This window comes from Apiospora aurea, assembly GCF_038362705.1.
Source record: "Apiospora aurea strain CBS 24483 chromosome Unknown utg000005l_segment0_segment0, whole genome shotgun sequence".
Classification (NCBI taxonomy): Eukaryota; Fungi; Ascomycota; class Sordariomycetes; order Amphisphaeriales; family Apiosporaceae; genus Apiospora; species Apiospora aurea.
The window spans coordinates 3,320,713-3,336,417 of record NW_027117392.1 but is presented as its reverse complement, the minus strand read 5'-3'; the positions used below and the strand labels follow the sequence as shown (position 1 = coordinate 3,336,417).

Genomic DNA, 15,705 nt, shown 5'->3' with positions numbered 1-15,705 from the left:
CCTCTGTTATATATATTAGTTGAACACAGCAGCAAGCAAAACCCCACAACACTGCCGTTGCCTGGCTCTGTTACCTATCTGGCTTTGTTACCTACCTGGCTACGTGTACATGGAGGGCCACCTTGACGGTTTAGGCAACGTACCATCGGCATCAAGGCGCAGTCTGACGTGACCGACGAGCTGTAGGTACACATGCAGTAAGGCGGATGGAGTTGATCGGCCGGTTCCAGGCTCGGGCCGCATGACGAGGTTGTTGGTTACGGGGAGACGCGAAGGACCCGTCCGTGCAGATGACATTCAGAGGGCGAGCATGCTACGAATGGATGCAACGTAAAAGAGAGATAAAAGAAACAGAAAAAAAAAAAAAAAAGAAAAAAAAAAGTCTTATATTGGTATGGTCTCATGGTCTCACAGTTAACAAAAAGTACCTTTGGATAGGTACATATGTAGACAATGCTGATTGACATCGACCAGAACACGTGTAGCGTAGATCCATGAGGGTGAGAGGCATTTCAACATGAGTTGAACTGCCTCAGCCTGTCAGGGACCTCCAGCTTGGATGCTTTGGGGTGCCTAAGGCAAGCGCGTCGATGCCCCGCACTAGGCTCGGTTCAAGACAGTCTAACTCCAACCCCACTGCCCACTGTCCACTGCCCACCTCCCCGCCCCGGTCACGCTACGCTCGAGGACGCTACATACTTGAATCCCATCTTGAATGACCTCAACTCTGCTGCCCGTCACTGAGAGATCGCAGGTACCGTGTTGTATGTGCCGGATCCGGATTCGTTGGTATCTAATTGATCAAAGTAACCAGGCCGAACCCTTCTTAGACTTCCCGTCAGCTCCATCGTTCCCTGCCCAAGGCACCTGAATCCGCCTTCTATCGCTTTGGTCCTGGGCGTGACTGCGAACCTTCTTCCACTGGCAACCCCTCCTTTCAGCTGCTGGATCGACGTGGAATAACCTCAAGTCTTGGACCCGCGTCCCATACACACACGGCGATTCACCCACTGATTGCTCCGTGTAATCCATTGTTTACTCTGTTTGTTCCAGCTGCTCACTCCGTTTGCTCCTTTGCCCGCCACTCACTCCAACTATTCGTTTGTTCACTCCGTTTATTCAACTGTTGCCTTGGCGGGAGCCCAACGGCACCATCCACCAAAGAGGGGACTGACTGACCTTAAGGCTGCTCACCCCCACCATCGCCCTCCCCAGCACAGCCGTAATCACTTATTCCCCTTGTACTTGGATGCGGTATATCCTATGGTCTTAACCGACGTGACCAGCAAGCAATTGTCTCATCCGGATCGGCACCATGGCTGACCAGTCCATCATTCGTATCACCAAGGAGATTAGCGATCTCCAAAAGAATTCGGATCTCTCACTGGCGGTGGCTTTTCGAGATCGAGATGTGCGCAATGTGAGGACCATGATCATCGGCCCCCACGAGACCCCCTACGAGTTCGGCTTCTTCGAGTTTGCCGTCAAGTTCAACAAGGAATACCCGCGTAAGTCGCCTGCGGTTACCGCCATGACCACGAGCAATGGCCGTTGTCGTTTCAACCCAAACATATACGCCAACGGCAAGGTCTGCCTGTCCATCCTGGGAACTTGGCGGGGCGAGCGAGGCGAGGAGTGGTCTGCTGCGCAAGGTCTAGAATCCATCCTTCTCTCCATCCAGAGTCTCATGTCCTCCAACCCGTACGAGAACGAGCCCGGCTTCGAGGACGCCAACGAAGAGCACGACAAGAAAGCGCAGAAGGAATACGTTGCCAAGGTAAGGCATTCGGTCTTCTTGCCAGCCCGAGCAGTGTGGCGCCCCTTCGACTGACACGTCCGCAGATCCGACACGAGACGCTCCGCATTTCCGTCATCCAGCGCATGGAAGAATACCTTGGCATCGCTGGTAATACCGTCCAGCCGACATCGACTGCGAATAACGACGACTATGATCTCGACATGGCCGACGAGGACATTGATGAGTCGTCAGTGCCCTGGGAACCATTCAAAGACCTGGTCAAACATCGCTTTCTGTGGTACTATGACTCGTACCTCGAGGCCATCGAGAAGGCAAAGACGGAAGTCAAGGATGGTCAGGCCTTTGTTCGTATGCCCTTCGAGGGATCGAGCAACATCATGGACGGCAAGTTCAATTACACCGAGCTCGAGCGCCGACTTCGACATATTAAGGCTACCTTGGAATCGGAATCAGACAGATGGGCGTCGGAAGGCCTCAATCCGAAGGTCAAGGATGGCACGGTGGCTGTTAATCTCGCTCGCCAGTTTGAACAAATTCGGGAGTCTTACAAGAGAAGTGAGGTGCCTCACAGCGTCGAACTGGAGAACGGCAATCCGTTTGTGTGGAATTTGACGTATTTCGGGCGTCCTATGACGAACCTTGATGGAGGCTCGTTCCGTTTCAAGCTTCGGTTCAGCCCTCGTTTCCCCGAAGAGCAACCCTCTGTCAAGTTCGAGACACGAGTGTTTCACCATCGTATTGCGCAAGATGGCACCCCTTGTTATACCCCAAACCCTTCACGTCGTGAAGACATCAAACAACACATTGATGCCGTCATCAACGCCCTGGAGGAAGAGCAACCGCCCTACGACCCACGGACAATTGTCCATCCCGAGGCCTACAAGCTATTCTGGGGAACTCCTGAAGACCGAAAGATGTACAACCGCCGTCTTCGCCGGTCTGTCCAGCAGAGCATAGAGGATCTCTGAGAGGGCCTCTTGGTCATCCTTTCTCGTCCTTTCGATGTGTACTTTACGAACCAGACGCGTATTACGACATACGCTTTTTTTGACGTCCACAACAGCAGATTCCCAGGGTTTTCTTTAATGTCCATTCGCGTTTTGCAGCTGATGGGCGATACCATGAGGCGTTTGAGGATAGCGGATAGCCACCATCAGGGAACACGGTCACTGGCATGGATAAAGGCATCACTGGTAGATCCAGATTCTGCTTTTTCAGGGGTGCCAGAGCGTGCATGTCTATTTGGCATGGAAGGTTGAAGGAACAACCGACAGTTCCCCATAACATGAATGAATAGCTCCTGCTAAGATCACTTCCTGATATCCATGCCAGATCCAGTGACAATCAGTCACGCATCGACTCCTGGCGTTATAGTTATCCCAAGAGGAATAAAAGTGATAAAAGTATGCTCCAAAGGGGAATAAGCGTAGCCAGGAATGAATGGTGTATAAACTTTTGGTGCTCATCCTTCAATCTATCCCCGCGGTATCCTCGGCATTCCATTGTCTCAGAGTAATACTTCTGCTGCCTATTGCAGCTGCGCCTAATCCCTTCCTCCCCCAAGGCATCTTGTTTTTCCCCTTGGAAGAGTAGTATTTACTGCCAGTCGATAGGGATAGTCATGTCAGGCTCTAGACCCGAGCTGTGAAAGAAATAAAGATCAAGTGCCCAGGTGCTTCAAGTAATGATTAGACGAGTTCGTTTCGTTCCACGTATCGAAGGCATGGCCAAGTAGACTGACTGCATAGCTACATGTAATGACCACAATGGCGACTTGTATCTATGATTGTCATGCTAGGTCAGATGATTTACTCTCCGCAGTGCATACATACATATGCGGAAGCGAAAGTTGGCAGTCTAAAGTTATCCAACTATTCCGTGATAATTGCTGTTTATCATCCTTCGTGGTTGGTGTATGAATGCTGTTAAGGCACGGATGCTGACTTAATCCGGTATAATACCTGGGTTCGTCTACTCAATTGCTAACATATCCATGTCATCATGCGCTTGTTCCACACGTCCTGCACTTCTTGGGTAATAACGATCTGGGCGAATATGATATCGCCAGTCGGACCTATTACAACGAGCCCAGGCAGGCAGTCTCGGACGCCGCAGTGGCACGTTGGCAAGCATAACGGGGCCACGCTGCGCGAGACAATTACTAGTAAGACTGGTCGGTTTGCGCAGCAAGGCTTTGTTGTATAAAAAGTTTGCAGCACAGTTTGCATGCATGCATTTCAAGATCGGACGAACAAGCCTTCATCGAGGTGGACCTTTTGGTTTCTTCCGCTCAATCTTGTCGCGCAAGGGATTGTACGGCGCTGCTACGCCGACCACTTCCTCCTGTTTGCCAGCCCCTTTGAACTCGTAACGGCCGTCGGGTGCGACCGTAGCGGGCGCACCTTGACTCGGCCGGGCCAGCTGCTCGTTGTGTAATCTGTCCAGCGACTCACCTGTGACTGCGTATTGCGACCAGTTGATAGGCGGGCACCGATACACATTCTGCGCAGCGGGTAAGGCTGACCATGGCTTTGATTTAGGCTTGGTCGAAGTCTCGCCATTTTCGTCTTTGATTTGAGTGTCGTCATCCGCCCCTGACGAGGATGACGACGAGCCAGGGCGTCCTGCGCCGGCCGTGTCGCCTGCCATACGCACCCCGCCGCTCTCGAGGTCGGCGATGAAGGCGTCCGGGTCTTCCAGGGCGGCGTCTTTGGCCTTCTGCAAGGCGACCATGTCCTTCTTGGCATTGTTGCTTTGCATCTGGAGGATAGATATAGCCGACTTGAGGGCCAGGACATCGGGGTTTGTATCAAACTCGATGGGCTCCGGTGGCGGGGACGCAACCACGGTTTGCGCGGGATGCGAAGAGTAAGCATGCGACTGGCGCGGCGGGGGGAACTGAACCGGGTTGAGCGGAGGTGTGATTGGGCTCACGGGTGGGCGCGGCGGCTCTGAAGGCGCCGTGCTCTGTGCGGCTCTGGCGACGGGTGTCGTCGCAGCCGGCGACGCTCTCTGTGGAACGGCGGGTATTGGGACTGGACTCTTGGTCGCGGCGTTATTTGAGGCTGGTTGTCCCGAGAGAGATGCAGTGGGCGCCGAAGATGCTGAGGGAGCACTCCGAGCTGTGGTGGCAGCTGAGTTGTTTGTGGTTGGCGGCGCATAGCCGGCGATGTTAGGGACTGGAACGGGTACTGGCGTCTGGGGGATGCCAGTCCCGTCCGTGTTGAGGGTCAGACCCGGCATCGCAATCGCAATCGCCGCGGCAGATGCAGATGCAGATGCAGATACAGATGAAGTTGCGAAAAAGGGGCGGAGGAAAGTTGGTCTGCCACGGGCGCATGGAGTTAATATCCCATATCCGGCATTGCCAGGCCGTCAATCAAAGTCACTGGTCGGTCGGTGGGAGACTGTCATGACGCCACAAGGTCGATAAGTCGAGAGGTCAACAGCACGAAAGCGGGGAACCCCGAAGGAGGCTAGCCCCTGGCGCGCAGTGCCTGGTGCTGTAGCCTGTAGGTAGCTAAGTACAATAGGACAACAGGACGATAGGACCTCGAGGTTCGGGCACGAAGTAGGGGAGAAAAAGAAAGGACGAGACGACCTAAGGTTAGGGGTAGGTATGTACGTGTAGGGAGGGAGGTTCGAGGATTCGTCCTAGAGTGCAACGACCGACTGAGTGAGTGGGTGGGTGGGTCCTGCGCCCAACCTCCAGCCTCCAGCCTCCAGCCTGCGGGCAGTCCTCGGAACTTGGAAGCCAGACACAGACACGCCTCGGGGCCATAAGCTGCAAACACCCGACTCGACGGGCCAGCGTGGGTGGGTCCCGAGATCTCCACACATCAATCAATCGATAGGTCTTTGGATGTGCAAGTATCCATCTCCATCATCCATGCACGTGGGGGAGAAGGTTAGATCGATCTGATGCTCCTTCACGACGAAAGCGTGCCACTCCGGATTCATCTAGACTGCAGCGCCTCAGCTGCTGCCTCTTTGACTTGCTTCTTTCTCAGCCCCAGTGAGCCCCCCCCCACCCGTCACGATCAATACTACCAAACGTATGGGTGGCAGGCCGTTGGCTGGACCCTGGGCATGGCGGCCTGTTTCAGGTACCCAAGTACATGTAGATACATCATTGATGCAGCTGATCGATAGTGGACGTCAGGCGTAGGTATAGGGAACAAGACGCGGCTGGCTGCCACCTGACCTACATACATGTAGATACCGACAGAGGCAATTGCCTCCCTCATATACTCTCCCCTCGTTTGCGCCTTCCGCAAGTAATCTTGGTAGATTTGTCGTACATACGCGCCATGCCAGGCCATGCTTAAGTAGATTACCATGTGCGACTCGCGTGTTTCGGCTTCCTGCAGCATTTGACTCTCCCCTAAACAGGTATAAGTCCTTTCAATCCAATCCCCCTCGAGGCCTCGGAGCTTTCGAAGCCCTCGAAGCCCCCAAAACCCTCGTCTCGACGATCACCATCACACAATAATATACCCCTGTGTCTCCTGTGTCGTTCACGCCACTGGCAACACGGCACCTGTCGGGTTCTACCTGGCTCAGCCATCCCTCCGACCAGGACCAACTGTCATCTCAACCAAGTAGGTAATGCACAGGTTCCTACATCAACCCCATCTGCGAGTGCTCAATAGTGCTCCGGCTTCTTGTGCGATCGCGTTGTTGCTGTCATACACTCAGCTGGACACCTGCTCTTCGAGGAGGGCGTGAGTGAACTTTACAGATGCCCACAAGCCTCGGGCTTCTCGTGGCACTGCAACGCATCAAAGTCTAACTAGTGTTATTGCAGCTGACCCTCGGCCTTTTCAAGGATTTGCCCCTAAGGTTGGACTGCCAGAAACCTGGCGGCACTAGGTGCAACCTTCGTGGCTAGCACCCGGAAAAGTCTCCGGTTACCATGGTGGCTTTGGGCCGTCTACGGAGGTCGAAGCCGCCCACCGTTCCTGGATCGACAATAGCAGACGATAACCCACCGCCACAGAGCTCAGTGAGTCCACAACTGTTCACCGCACCCACCCCCCGGAACTTCTCCTATCCCACGAGTATATCCACCGGCTCCCGCGCACAGAATTGGCTAGATACATCGAACCGGGAAAGCTCAACCTGTAAACAATTGGGCGAAGTCCTCATTTCCTCCCCATACTCTGGCCCGAGAGGCCGCACGTGGTCAGAGGAACTATCCTACCCCAAGAGTGGCCAGCATCCAAACGCCCGACTACACAAGCACAACGGAGAGTTCGCAACCCAGCGCCATCTCGGTCAACCGGATTTGAGTAAGCCTACCTTAGAGCAGAAGGGGGACACCAGGAAGAAGCAGCGTAGAAGCACATTGCTCACCCTGTCTTCATCTTACATGCGAAGCACAACGTCGATAGGAGACGTTTTGGAGCCAAAAGGGGCTAGAGAGCCAAGTTGCAAACCAAACACACCAAATAAGGCGTCAAAGGCCTTTTCCTTTGGCGACTATACCTTACCTCACAGGACCCCACGATTCAAACGCACCTCCCTGATTCAACATAAGACGGCCTCATCTTTTGACGCATCACAGCTGGTTCGAGTCTATACGACCAGCCCGCAGCGCCCGGTCTCAGGCTCACAAGATTGTGTCCCTTCGACCAGAGCACCAGAGCCGGCTCTCGAAGCGTTCCCAGCATACCACTGGGAGCATACCGGAGGAACAGCACACCTCGAAGTCAGCTCACTGAGCACCACCCTGCACCCAAGCTCTCGAAAATGAACCCCGATAATAGCAAAGTTGTTGCAAGCGAAGACCGCCGCTCTAGCAACGGCGAAAGGAAAAGGGGTAATTCAACGTCTGAAGTCGACAAGCGGAAAGCGAAAGAGGGGAAAGGGCGGTGGTTGTCCCAGCTGAAGGAGTGGGTATCGGTATCTGAGCCTTCGACCCAAGCACTCAAGCAGCACAAAAAGGACACCTACAAGCAAGCTGGGATCGCGCTGGATGACCCCCAAGCTGGAGCGAAGCTCCATATTCCCACCACGACGCTGCCGCCAAATGCCATCAAGCCTTCTGGCCGCGGCCCAGAGCCCGAAGAGGTTGCCAAACGATATACAGAGAACAAAATGAGACTTCGGCAGTCGTTCAGCACCACCGGAGGCACATCGCAAGGATCGCGCTCTAGTACGAGCCAGCATTCGTCGATGAGCAGCCTTCCCATGCATTATCTGAGAGAAGAGGCCTAATTGGAGAATGACCAAGTTTACGTCGCGGGGCTCTTTCTTAGACCTGTACTACTGCACACTGTCAATGGCCGTTTCCAGCGACCCTTACCTGACTGCGGTCGATGCGGAGTTGGCTCAACAGGTCTGGCCAGCTGCAAGCACGAATTCTTACAGGCTGGCTCTGTGTTGGACTGAAAGATTCTCACGCCATGCGCCTGCGATGGCATAAGGTTACGATTTAATGAGATGGTGGCTGGGCAGGGATAGACTATGCATGGGGTTTGGAGTTGTCGTCTTGGGATTGTATGCACTTAGCTTCCGGATCTGGAATGTTTCGAAGGCCAAAGTCAACCACCAATATGTCAGCAATGAAGAGTCGGTTGCTTACATAACGCTTTCTATGCCTGACTGGCTACACGTCAACTAGTAGGTCGAATGCTAGTTTCCTAATATAAGCCTAGATGGGAATCCTTTGCTGCGCGCTCTCGAACCGCTCCCGCGCCTCGCTCCTCTTTGCCTTGGCATGGGCATGGGAGTAAAACTCATGTGGGGAGATGATCTGCCGCCTGAAGCTTAGCGTGGGGTGGTCCTCCCAGATGACGTAGTTGATTGCTTTTTCCGGCTTTCGCTATGTATGCCGCCATTCTCGCACGAGCACCCTCGAATCTGGGATCGAGCATGGTATCTCAGCCAAGACGCTCTAGGGGGCATGGGGGTATGGGAATTGGGGCAAGCGCCATGCTGCCAGATGGGAATCCGGACCAAACCCTCCTCTAGAAGCCAGCCACGAGCCCTTGCGAAGTGCTTTTGGGGAATTACTAGTAGAAACATACATGTGTTTCCGCCTGGCTGGAAGTGGGCGGATTGGCCGCCTGTTCTACAAGGTTTCTTCTGCTTGTTCTGGTGTAGGTAGGATCTGCTTGCGTCACTATGGCCTAACCTCGACGTTGTACATACATACTGTCCTTTGCTCTGCGACTCGGGACAATCCCAATCATTCTCCCTCTCATTCCCATTGTTGCATCGTGCTCTAGACTCGAAAACCGGTTGGTTGCCAAGCACGAGTTTCCCGAGGTTTGGTTTTGATGGTATTAGCTCACATCCCTGTCCTGGAAGCTTAGGTGCACAATGAGCAGTCTTTGGGGCTCGTCCAGGAAGGACGACGATAACAACAACAACAACGATGCGGAAGACGCCGACAGCTCAGTGCGGGAGTCGCAGGACTACAGTCGGGTAGCCAATGAGCACACCCGACTGCTCCCTAACAGGGTTGAGAGCACGAGATATCTCAGCCCGGATGATCCAGCGGTACGACGATGCCAAAATTCCCATGAAAATGGGATGGGATGAAAACAGCTTATTACCCGAAGGAGAAAGAGCTGACCTGATGAAACTCTCTTATTAGGTATCCCCGTATAACCTGTGGTCTGTCCGAATCGTCCGATGGATCACCATTTTCCTCACCCTCGTCACCTTTGTCTGGTGGATCCTTCAGCTGGTCGGCCAGTTCGTGACGCCCCCGGGCTTTCACACGCGCGGCTCGGGCTTCTTCGCCTTCAGTTACGCCAGCATAACCCTGGCCAATCTGCTCTTCAGCCTTGTGTTTTTCGCCATCCCCTCCAAGTCCATGCGCATTCTCAGCATCGTTATGGGCGCATTTCTGCTGATCCAGGCGGTCCTGCTGCTCGCGGTCGAAAAGACTCGGCATGAAGAGGGATGGGTAGGCATGGTCTCGGTGCTATGTAGGTGATAACCATGGAACCAGAAGTGCGGCCTATGACAAGAACGCGACTAATACTTTATGACTTCTAGGGGCTTTTGTGATTGCTGTATGGGTGCTGGCCACAGACCGCCTGGTGCTCTGGGGCAAGCACGAGGAGGAGGAGCGACTTACTGGCCGGGCCGAGACGCGACGGAGCCTGGGCGAATGGACGGCGGTCTTCGTTTCTTCGCTTGCCATGATCGTTCTGACCGTCGCTCTCTTCTTGACAGCTTGCACCCTCATACTCCGAGCTCTCGATGCTGGCCTCGCCCCTCCTGGGACTCGATACTGGGTTGATGGCGACAAGTATCTGGTTCATGTGTACTGCCACGGTAACCAGACAGACTCCAAGGGCACCAAATTGCCAACAGTACTACTCGAGGCTGGAGAGGGTACGGTTGAAGACGGGCTCTGGCATTTCGCGGATGACGCCGTCAACCATGGCTCCATAAACAGATACTGTTTTGTCGACCGCCCTGGCTTTGGATGGGTAGGCTGGATTGTCTCGATACTCTGAGGGAAAGTGCTGATCGAATTTTTAGAGCGACACCGCGCCGTCCCCCTGTCTGCCGGTATGGCAGTTGAAGCTGCCAGCGAAGCTTTGGCTCGAGCTGGAGAAGAGGGACCCTGGGGTAAGACAAGTCTACCAATTCTCGCGCTTCTTACACACGAGGTAACCAGCTAACTGAATGCTGCCACAGTCTTGTTGAGTGCCGGAATCGGCTCGGTTTATTCACGCATCTTCTCCTCGCGTAACGGGGAGCAGGTCAAAGGACTCTTGATGATTGACCCCTTACACGAAGACTTGTTGTACCGAGTTGGCGCTCCTGGCCGTGGTTTCTTCCTCTGGCTGCGAGGTATCCTCAGCCCACTGGGGCTGGACCGGATCCCGGGCGCCCTGTTTAAGGGCCGCAACAAGGAGGACCGGGTCTGGGGCCAGTCGGCCTACCAGACGGGCAAGTTCGTCTTCGCGAAGCTGCAGGAGAACCTGGTGGCCGACACGCTGACCAAGCGCGACGTGTCGAGCAGCGGGGCCATCCAGTACAAGGACACGCCACTTACCGTCATCAGCTCGGGCGAGGAGATGCGGCGCGACGACGCCTGGGAGGACGCCCAGCGGGACCTGACGGGGCTCACGCACAACCTGAAGCACTGGGACATTGTGAAGGAGGCGCCGCACGAGGTGTGGACGACATTGGAGGGACGCGATACCATTGAGAAGAGGCTGAAGCAGATGGTCTATGCTTAGGTCTTTTCTTCCTTTCTTCCCATCTTTCTTCCTCGTTTCCTCTTTCGTCCTTTTTCGAGGGCTGTCAGTTCTGGATGGAATTGCTTGGTTTTGCTGCTGTGAGCTTGATAGTAGTAGATTGATACCACCCTGCATTAGCATGGCAGCATGTTTTGAATTGGAATTGTGGTCGTTTATGAGTACATGTACCTGATTTTGGTAGTTGAGGAAAATGATCCGAGTCAAGATGGCATCAATTGAAGGATGTAAATGTAACAAGCCCTTTGCCAGTATTGAATATCGTGCATATGCCTGTCTTGGGCATCTCCATCGGTATCATCTGGGAGGGCTGAAGAAGCAGAATGAAGGAAGAAGCTTACAGGGCTACATAGGTACTTGGTAGGTACCTGATGTTAGGCCCACCATCGCCCGTCGCCCGACTTTTTGGCCTGCAGGGATCTTAATTGATTTCTCCAAGGCGCGTCACAGACGCGTACTTTTCCCAGCTCCCGAGGCCAGAAGCTTGGTCGTGTCATCTGAATGCCGGCATCTGCAATCGACCACACCCACTTCAAGCGATCTTGACGCAAGGCTACTTCTCAATACTGCGTGATAGATCCTGCCCCGTCTTCATATCACCAAAGCCGCTGCGATGGCAAGCTTCTTCGACCTCAAGGCGCGCAAAGCCGCCGCTGCAAACGGCTCTGCACCGAAAGCAGACGACAAGAAGCAGAACACAAGACGGCAACCTTGGGTTGAGAAATAGTCGGTTGCACCCAATCATCAGAGAGAACTGCATATCAGATGCTGACTGTGGTCCTTTGCTATAGCCGTCCCAAGACATTGAGCGATGTCACGGCCCAAGACCACACCGTCAATGTGCTCCAGAGGACATTGCAAGCTTCGAATGTAACGCCAACCATGAGTACTGCTGGAGGAGTCGCGGGAAAGCAGTGACTGACTTACTGACTGACAAATGTTATATCTGTAGCTTCCACACATGCTCTTCTACGGCCCTCCAGGTACCGGCAAAACATCGACGATCCTTGCACTGGCCAAGGAGCTTTACGGGCCCGAAATGATAAAGTCACGCGTGCTCGAGCTCAACGCCTCGGACGAGCGTGGCATCTCCATAGTCCGCGAGAAGGTCAAGGACTTTGCACGAATGCAGCTCACGAACCCGCCCGCCGGCTACAAGAGTCGCTACCCGTGCCCCCCTTTAAGATCATCATCTTGGACGAGGCCGACAGCATGACCCAGGATGCCCAGAGCGCCCTCCGACGTACAATGGAAACCTACAGCAAAATCACACGCTTCTGTCTCATCTGCAACTACGTGACACGCATCATCGACCCGCTGGCCTCGCGTTGCAGCAAATTCCGATTCAAGAGTCTGGACCAGGGCAACGCCAAGAAGAGACTGGAGGAGATCGCCGAAAAGGAGGGCGTGGGCCTAGACGACGGTGCGGTTGACGCCTTAATCAAATGCAGCGAGGGCGATCTTCGAAAGGCGATCACTTACTTGCAGAGTGCCGCGAGGCTTGTCGGTGCAATCGAGAAGGACCAGGATGGCGGCGACAGTGCCGACGATGCCATGGATGTGGACCGTAAGACAGTCTCCGTGGCGATCGTGCAGGAAATCGCTGGCGTGATACCTGAAGATACCATCGCTGCACTCCAGAAAGCCATGCAGCCGCGGTCTGCACGTGCTACGTACCAAGCTGTCGCAAAGGTTGTTGAAGACATGGTGGCGGACGGCTGGAGTGCCGGCCAAGTAGTTACGCAGGTAAGGAAGGCACAGGCTTCGCTGCATTGGTCTGCTTTTCTATTTGCTGACAACAGACTCCCTTTTAGCTTTATCACTCCGTGCTCCAGGATGAGACGATACCAGATCTGCAGAAGAATAAGATCACACTGGTGTTCTCCGAGGTGGATAAGCGACTGCTTGATGGTGCCGATGAGCATCTCTCGATCCTGGACCTGGCCCTGAGAATTTCGAACATTCTGAGTGGAAAGGGCTGAAAGTGTATTATTCGTATGTCTGAGTATGACAAGGGGGTAATCTCATGGTCTGAATTGCGGGCAAGCCGTGCTTTCTGCGTCGAAAAATTTGTTTCACTACATCTCTTTCGCTTAGGGGCCAGAGTTATAGACGTTCAGGCATAAAAAGGGCGGGTGCTAATAGAACATGCTTTGAGTCGTCATCGTATTGGTTTGAGACTACTACTGACCTCCAGAACACCCTATCAGAGCAACCTTAAAAAGGTGTAATACATTTCTTGTCCCGTAGTCTGTTTGTATGACGATTCGCCATACTCCAATCCCGTGGTATACATTACGTTGAGGCCTATCAGGAGGACTTCCAAGGCCCTATCCGTTAATGGCACCCAAGTTCCCATCCAGAATAGACCATATGGTTTTTGGCAGCTTCTTCTGCTCTTCCTCCTCTCGTGCCTTCATCTCAATCACCCTCTTGGCAGGACTTTTGATAGTCTGCGTATCTTCCCGCAGCAGTGTCTTTCTCTTGCTCTGACCGCTGCTGCACCTCGTCCACGTCAATAATCAGTAGCTTGCAGACCTCGTCGATGGCGCCGCGGGCCTCGTCGATCGAGGCATGCCCTCCTCGACCTTCTCGGCCACCATCTCGAGGGTGGCGATCTTGGCCGAGTCGGCGGCGTAGATCCAGGGCTCGACCTGCTTCGCGACCCCCAACTGGGACACGCGCGTCGCCTCGCCGAAGCTGAGGTTGCGATGCGCGGGGGACTTGTTGCGGGCGGCCGCGGGGTACTTGGGCAGCAGCTGGCTCTCCTGGGTGAGGTGCTCGAGGGCCAGCTTGGCGTCCTCCTGCTGCCGCGCCAGGCTCGTGTTGATGTGCGTCTTTTCCTCGATCGCGGCTTTCTGCTCGCGGGAAAGGGCCTGGATCTTCTCCAGGTAGGGGGTGAGGAGGTAGGCGTAGGGCGGTGGTGGTGCCGTCGTCGACGACGTCGCAGCAGCAGCAGATCTCGCTCCGACCCCGGGTTGCTTGGGGTCGGCCCCCGACGAGGAGGCTCGTCCAAGTCAGACGGTTTTACGCTGTCGCGCTTGGCCATAAGGGCTATGATCTCTTTGCGAAGTTCCACATGGCGCGCGTACTGCTCCTGGATGCCGGCCAAGCGCTCATCCAGGTTGGTTGTGTGGCTTCCTCGACCGGTATCTTTTAGCGGTGTCCCGCCAACGGCGTCCCCGTTGTCGTCGCCGGCCTTGGTCAGCTGCGATTCTATCCAGTTGATCAGGGTGGTCTTGACGGCATTGAGAGCTTGCAATTTGGCCTCGGGGCTGAGAGTCTTGGGGTCTAGTGGATCTTTGGCTTGCGCGGCGTTGTATTCTTGCTCAACCTTTCGAGCTACTAACTTGTTCCGCAATACGGTCTTCTTCAGTTTCTGGAGAAGGCCCTGAAGTTCCTCTTCTGTCGCCTCGTCGTGGCTCATTGTGAAGCCGTCGATCAGCTCCCTGGGTACTTCTGGTAGCGGCTTACAGTCCTTGTACATGGTTTCCGGATCCAGGAAGTCCGGCGTCCCAGCGGGCTGTTGTTGCAGCTGTTCCATATACTTTTGAGCAATGTCCAGCTTCTCCGACCGTTGCCGAAGCTCGGCCACTTCCATGTGCAGATCGAGTAGACTGCTGCCGCCGCTTTCGGCATCCCTCTCTGGGTGATGCTGCTTTTTGAGCGGCGCCGCAGTGGGTATGCTCCGCAGCTCGTCATGGGCTTGGGCGAACTCGAGGCGCGCCTTCAGGTTCCGCCTCACGGCTTCCACGTAGCGCCTCTGCAGGCCCTGAAGATGCCCCGACTCGGACGAGACCTCGATCGTGTCCGGGTCCACCAGCGAAAGCGGCGCGCTGATCTGGTCTTCGCCGAGGCTCTGCCCGAGCTGCACCGCCATCAGCCTCTGGATCATCAGGGCCTCATCGCGAGGCCGGATGCGGTTCGCCAGGCCGTCGATGAGCTTCTGCCTAAGCCGCTCGGTCTTTTCCTCATCCATGGCGGCTATGTTGTTGTTGTATGCGCCGACGGTGAAATAAATACTTGTTGACCGCAAGTCTCCGATTGGGTTTTCTGAGTCGCGCGTTTAGACTGTTGGGTTGTTCATTGCATACCTAACCAATGGAGAACGGAATCGACCACCGAATCAATCGAACATGAATTCGGAATATATTTCACAGAAGAAACCAATCTCATCCAAGATACTTACACCTTGTAATTGTTGTCCTAGTGAATCGCCATCAATAGAGCATCACCCGACTCAATGACACTGTGGGCAATGGACCAATCAAGTGCTAGCTACGGAGCATTAGCATTTGGCATGGGGGATTTGTGGCGCTGTGGCTCAGCTTGAGGCGGCAAGCTGCAGGTCCAGCCTCCAGGTCCAGCTCTCTAGCTCGCGACGTGAACCAAAACTTTTTGATAGTCAAGGCGGAAGCTCTAAAGATTAGACACGGACTAGGTAGAAGACCATTGCAAAGTGGACGTACCATCCATTCCTTTCAGGCATCATCAACGCAAATTTGGTCAACAACCTCGGCTTGACTCATTATTCCAAACAGCCGTACCTCCCTATTTAATATCCAGGCCGGGCTATTTGATCTTAACGTCGCCGGCAAACTCAGATGCCATCCACCTAGAGCGCGCAGAGAAGAGGGCGTCGCCTCACACCAACCACCAAACGACTGCCGTGGCAGAGTCCTCCCAACAATTGACGATCTCGGCCCCTCCCCTGCGAAT

The 15,705-nt window shown here is 54.4% G+C and overlaps 6 protein-coding genes across 6 annotated transcripts; 4 read left to right on the top strand and 2 right to left on the bottom strand.

Moving 5' to 3' along the window:
- Positions 1-1,315: 1,315 nt before the first annotated feature.
- On the top strand, positions 1,316-2,727 carry PG986_007576 (ubiquitin-conjugating enzyme/RWD-like protein; the record flags this gene model as incomplete). The annotated part of the gene is made up of 2 exons (XM_066843798.1): positions 1,316-1,777; positions 1,843-2,727. The coding sequence occupies 2 exons, from the start codon at positions 1,316-1,318 to the stop codon at positions 2,725-2,727; spliced, it is 1,347 nt and encodes a 448-aa protein (XP_066699910.1).
- Positions 2,728-4,018: 1,291 nt separating this feature from the next.
- On the bottom strand, positions 4,019-5,002 carry PG986_007575 (uncharacterized protein; the record flags this gene model as incomplete). Its single annotated transcript, XM_066843797.1, has 1 exon — positions 4,019-5,002. One exon carries the CDS (start codon positions 5,000-5,002, stop codon positions 4,019-4,021), a length of 984 nt encoding a protein of 327 aa, XP_066699909.1.
- A 2,508-nt stretch (positions 5,003-7,510) lies between these two features.
- PG986_007574 (uncharacterized protein) lies at positions 7,511-7,978 on the top strand (the record flags this gene model as incomplete). Its single annotated transcript, XM_066843796.1, has 1 exon — positions 7,511-7,978. The coding sequence occupies one exon, from the start codon at positions 7,511-7,513 to the stop codon at positions 7,976-7,978; it is 468 nt and encodes a 155-aa protein (XP_066699908.1).
- Positions 7,979-9,085: 1,107 nt separating this feature from the next.
- Positions 9,086-10,968, top strand: PG986_007573 (uncharacterized protein; the record flags this gene model as incomplete). The annotated part of the gene is made up of 5 exons (XM_066843795.1): positions 9,086-9,265; positions 9,363-9,699; positions 9,770-10,209; positions 10,264-10,351; positions 10,421-10,968. The coding sequence occupies 5 exons, from the start codon at positions 9,086-9,088 to the stop codon at positions 10,966-10,968; spliced, it is 1,593 nt and encodes a 530-aa protein (XP_066699907.1).
- Positions 10,969-11,599: 631 nt separating this feature from the next.
- PG986_007572 (replication factor C) lies at positions 11,600-12,968 on the top strand (the record flags this gene model as incomplete). The annotated part of the gene is made up of 4 exons (XM_066843794.1): positions 11,600-11,712; positions 11,778-11,872; positions 11,939-12,732; positions 12,801-12,968. 4 exons carry the CDS (start codon positions 11,600-11,602, stop codon positions 12,966-12,968), a joined length of 1,170 nt encoding a protein of 389 aa, XP_066699906.1.
- A 348-nt stretch (positions 12,969-13,316) lies between these two features.
- On the bottom strand, positions 13,317-14,965 carry PG986_007571 (uncharacterized protein; the record flags this gene model as incomplete). Its single annotated transcript, XM_066843793.1, has 3 exons — positions 13,317-13,485; positions 13,525-13,967; positions 14,018-14,965. 3 exons carry the CDS (start codon positions 14,963-14,965, stop codon positions 13,317-13,319), a joined length of 1,560 nt encoding a protein of 519 aa, XP_066699905.1.
- Between the last annotated feature and the right edge of the window lie 740 nt (positions 14,966-15,705).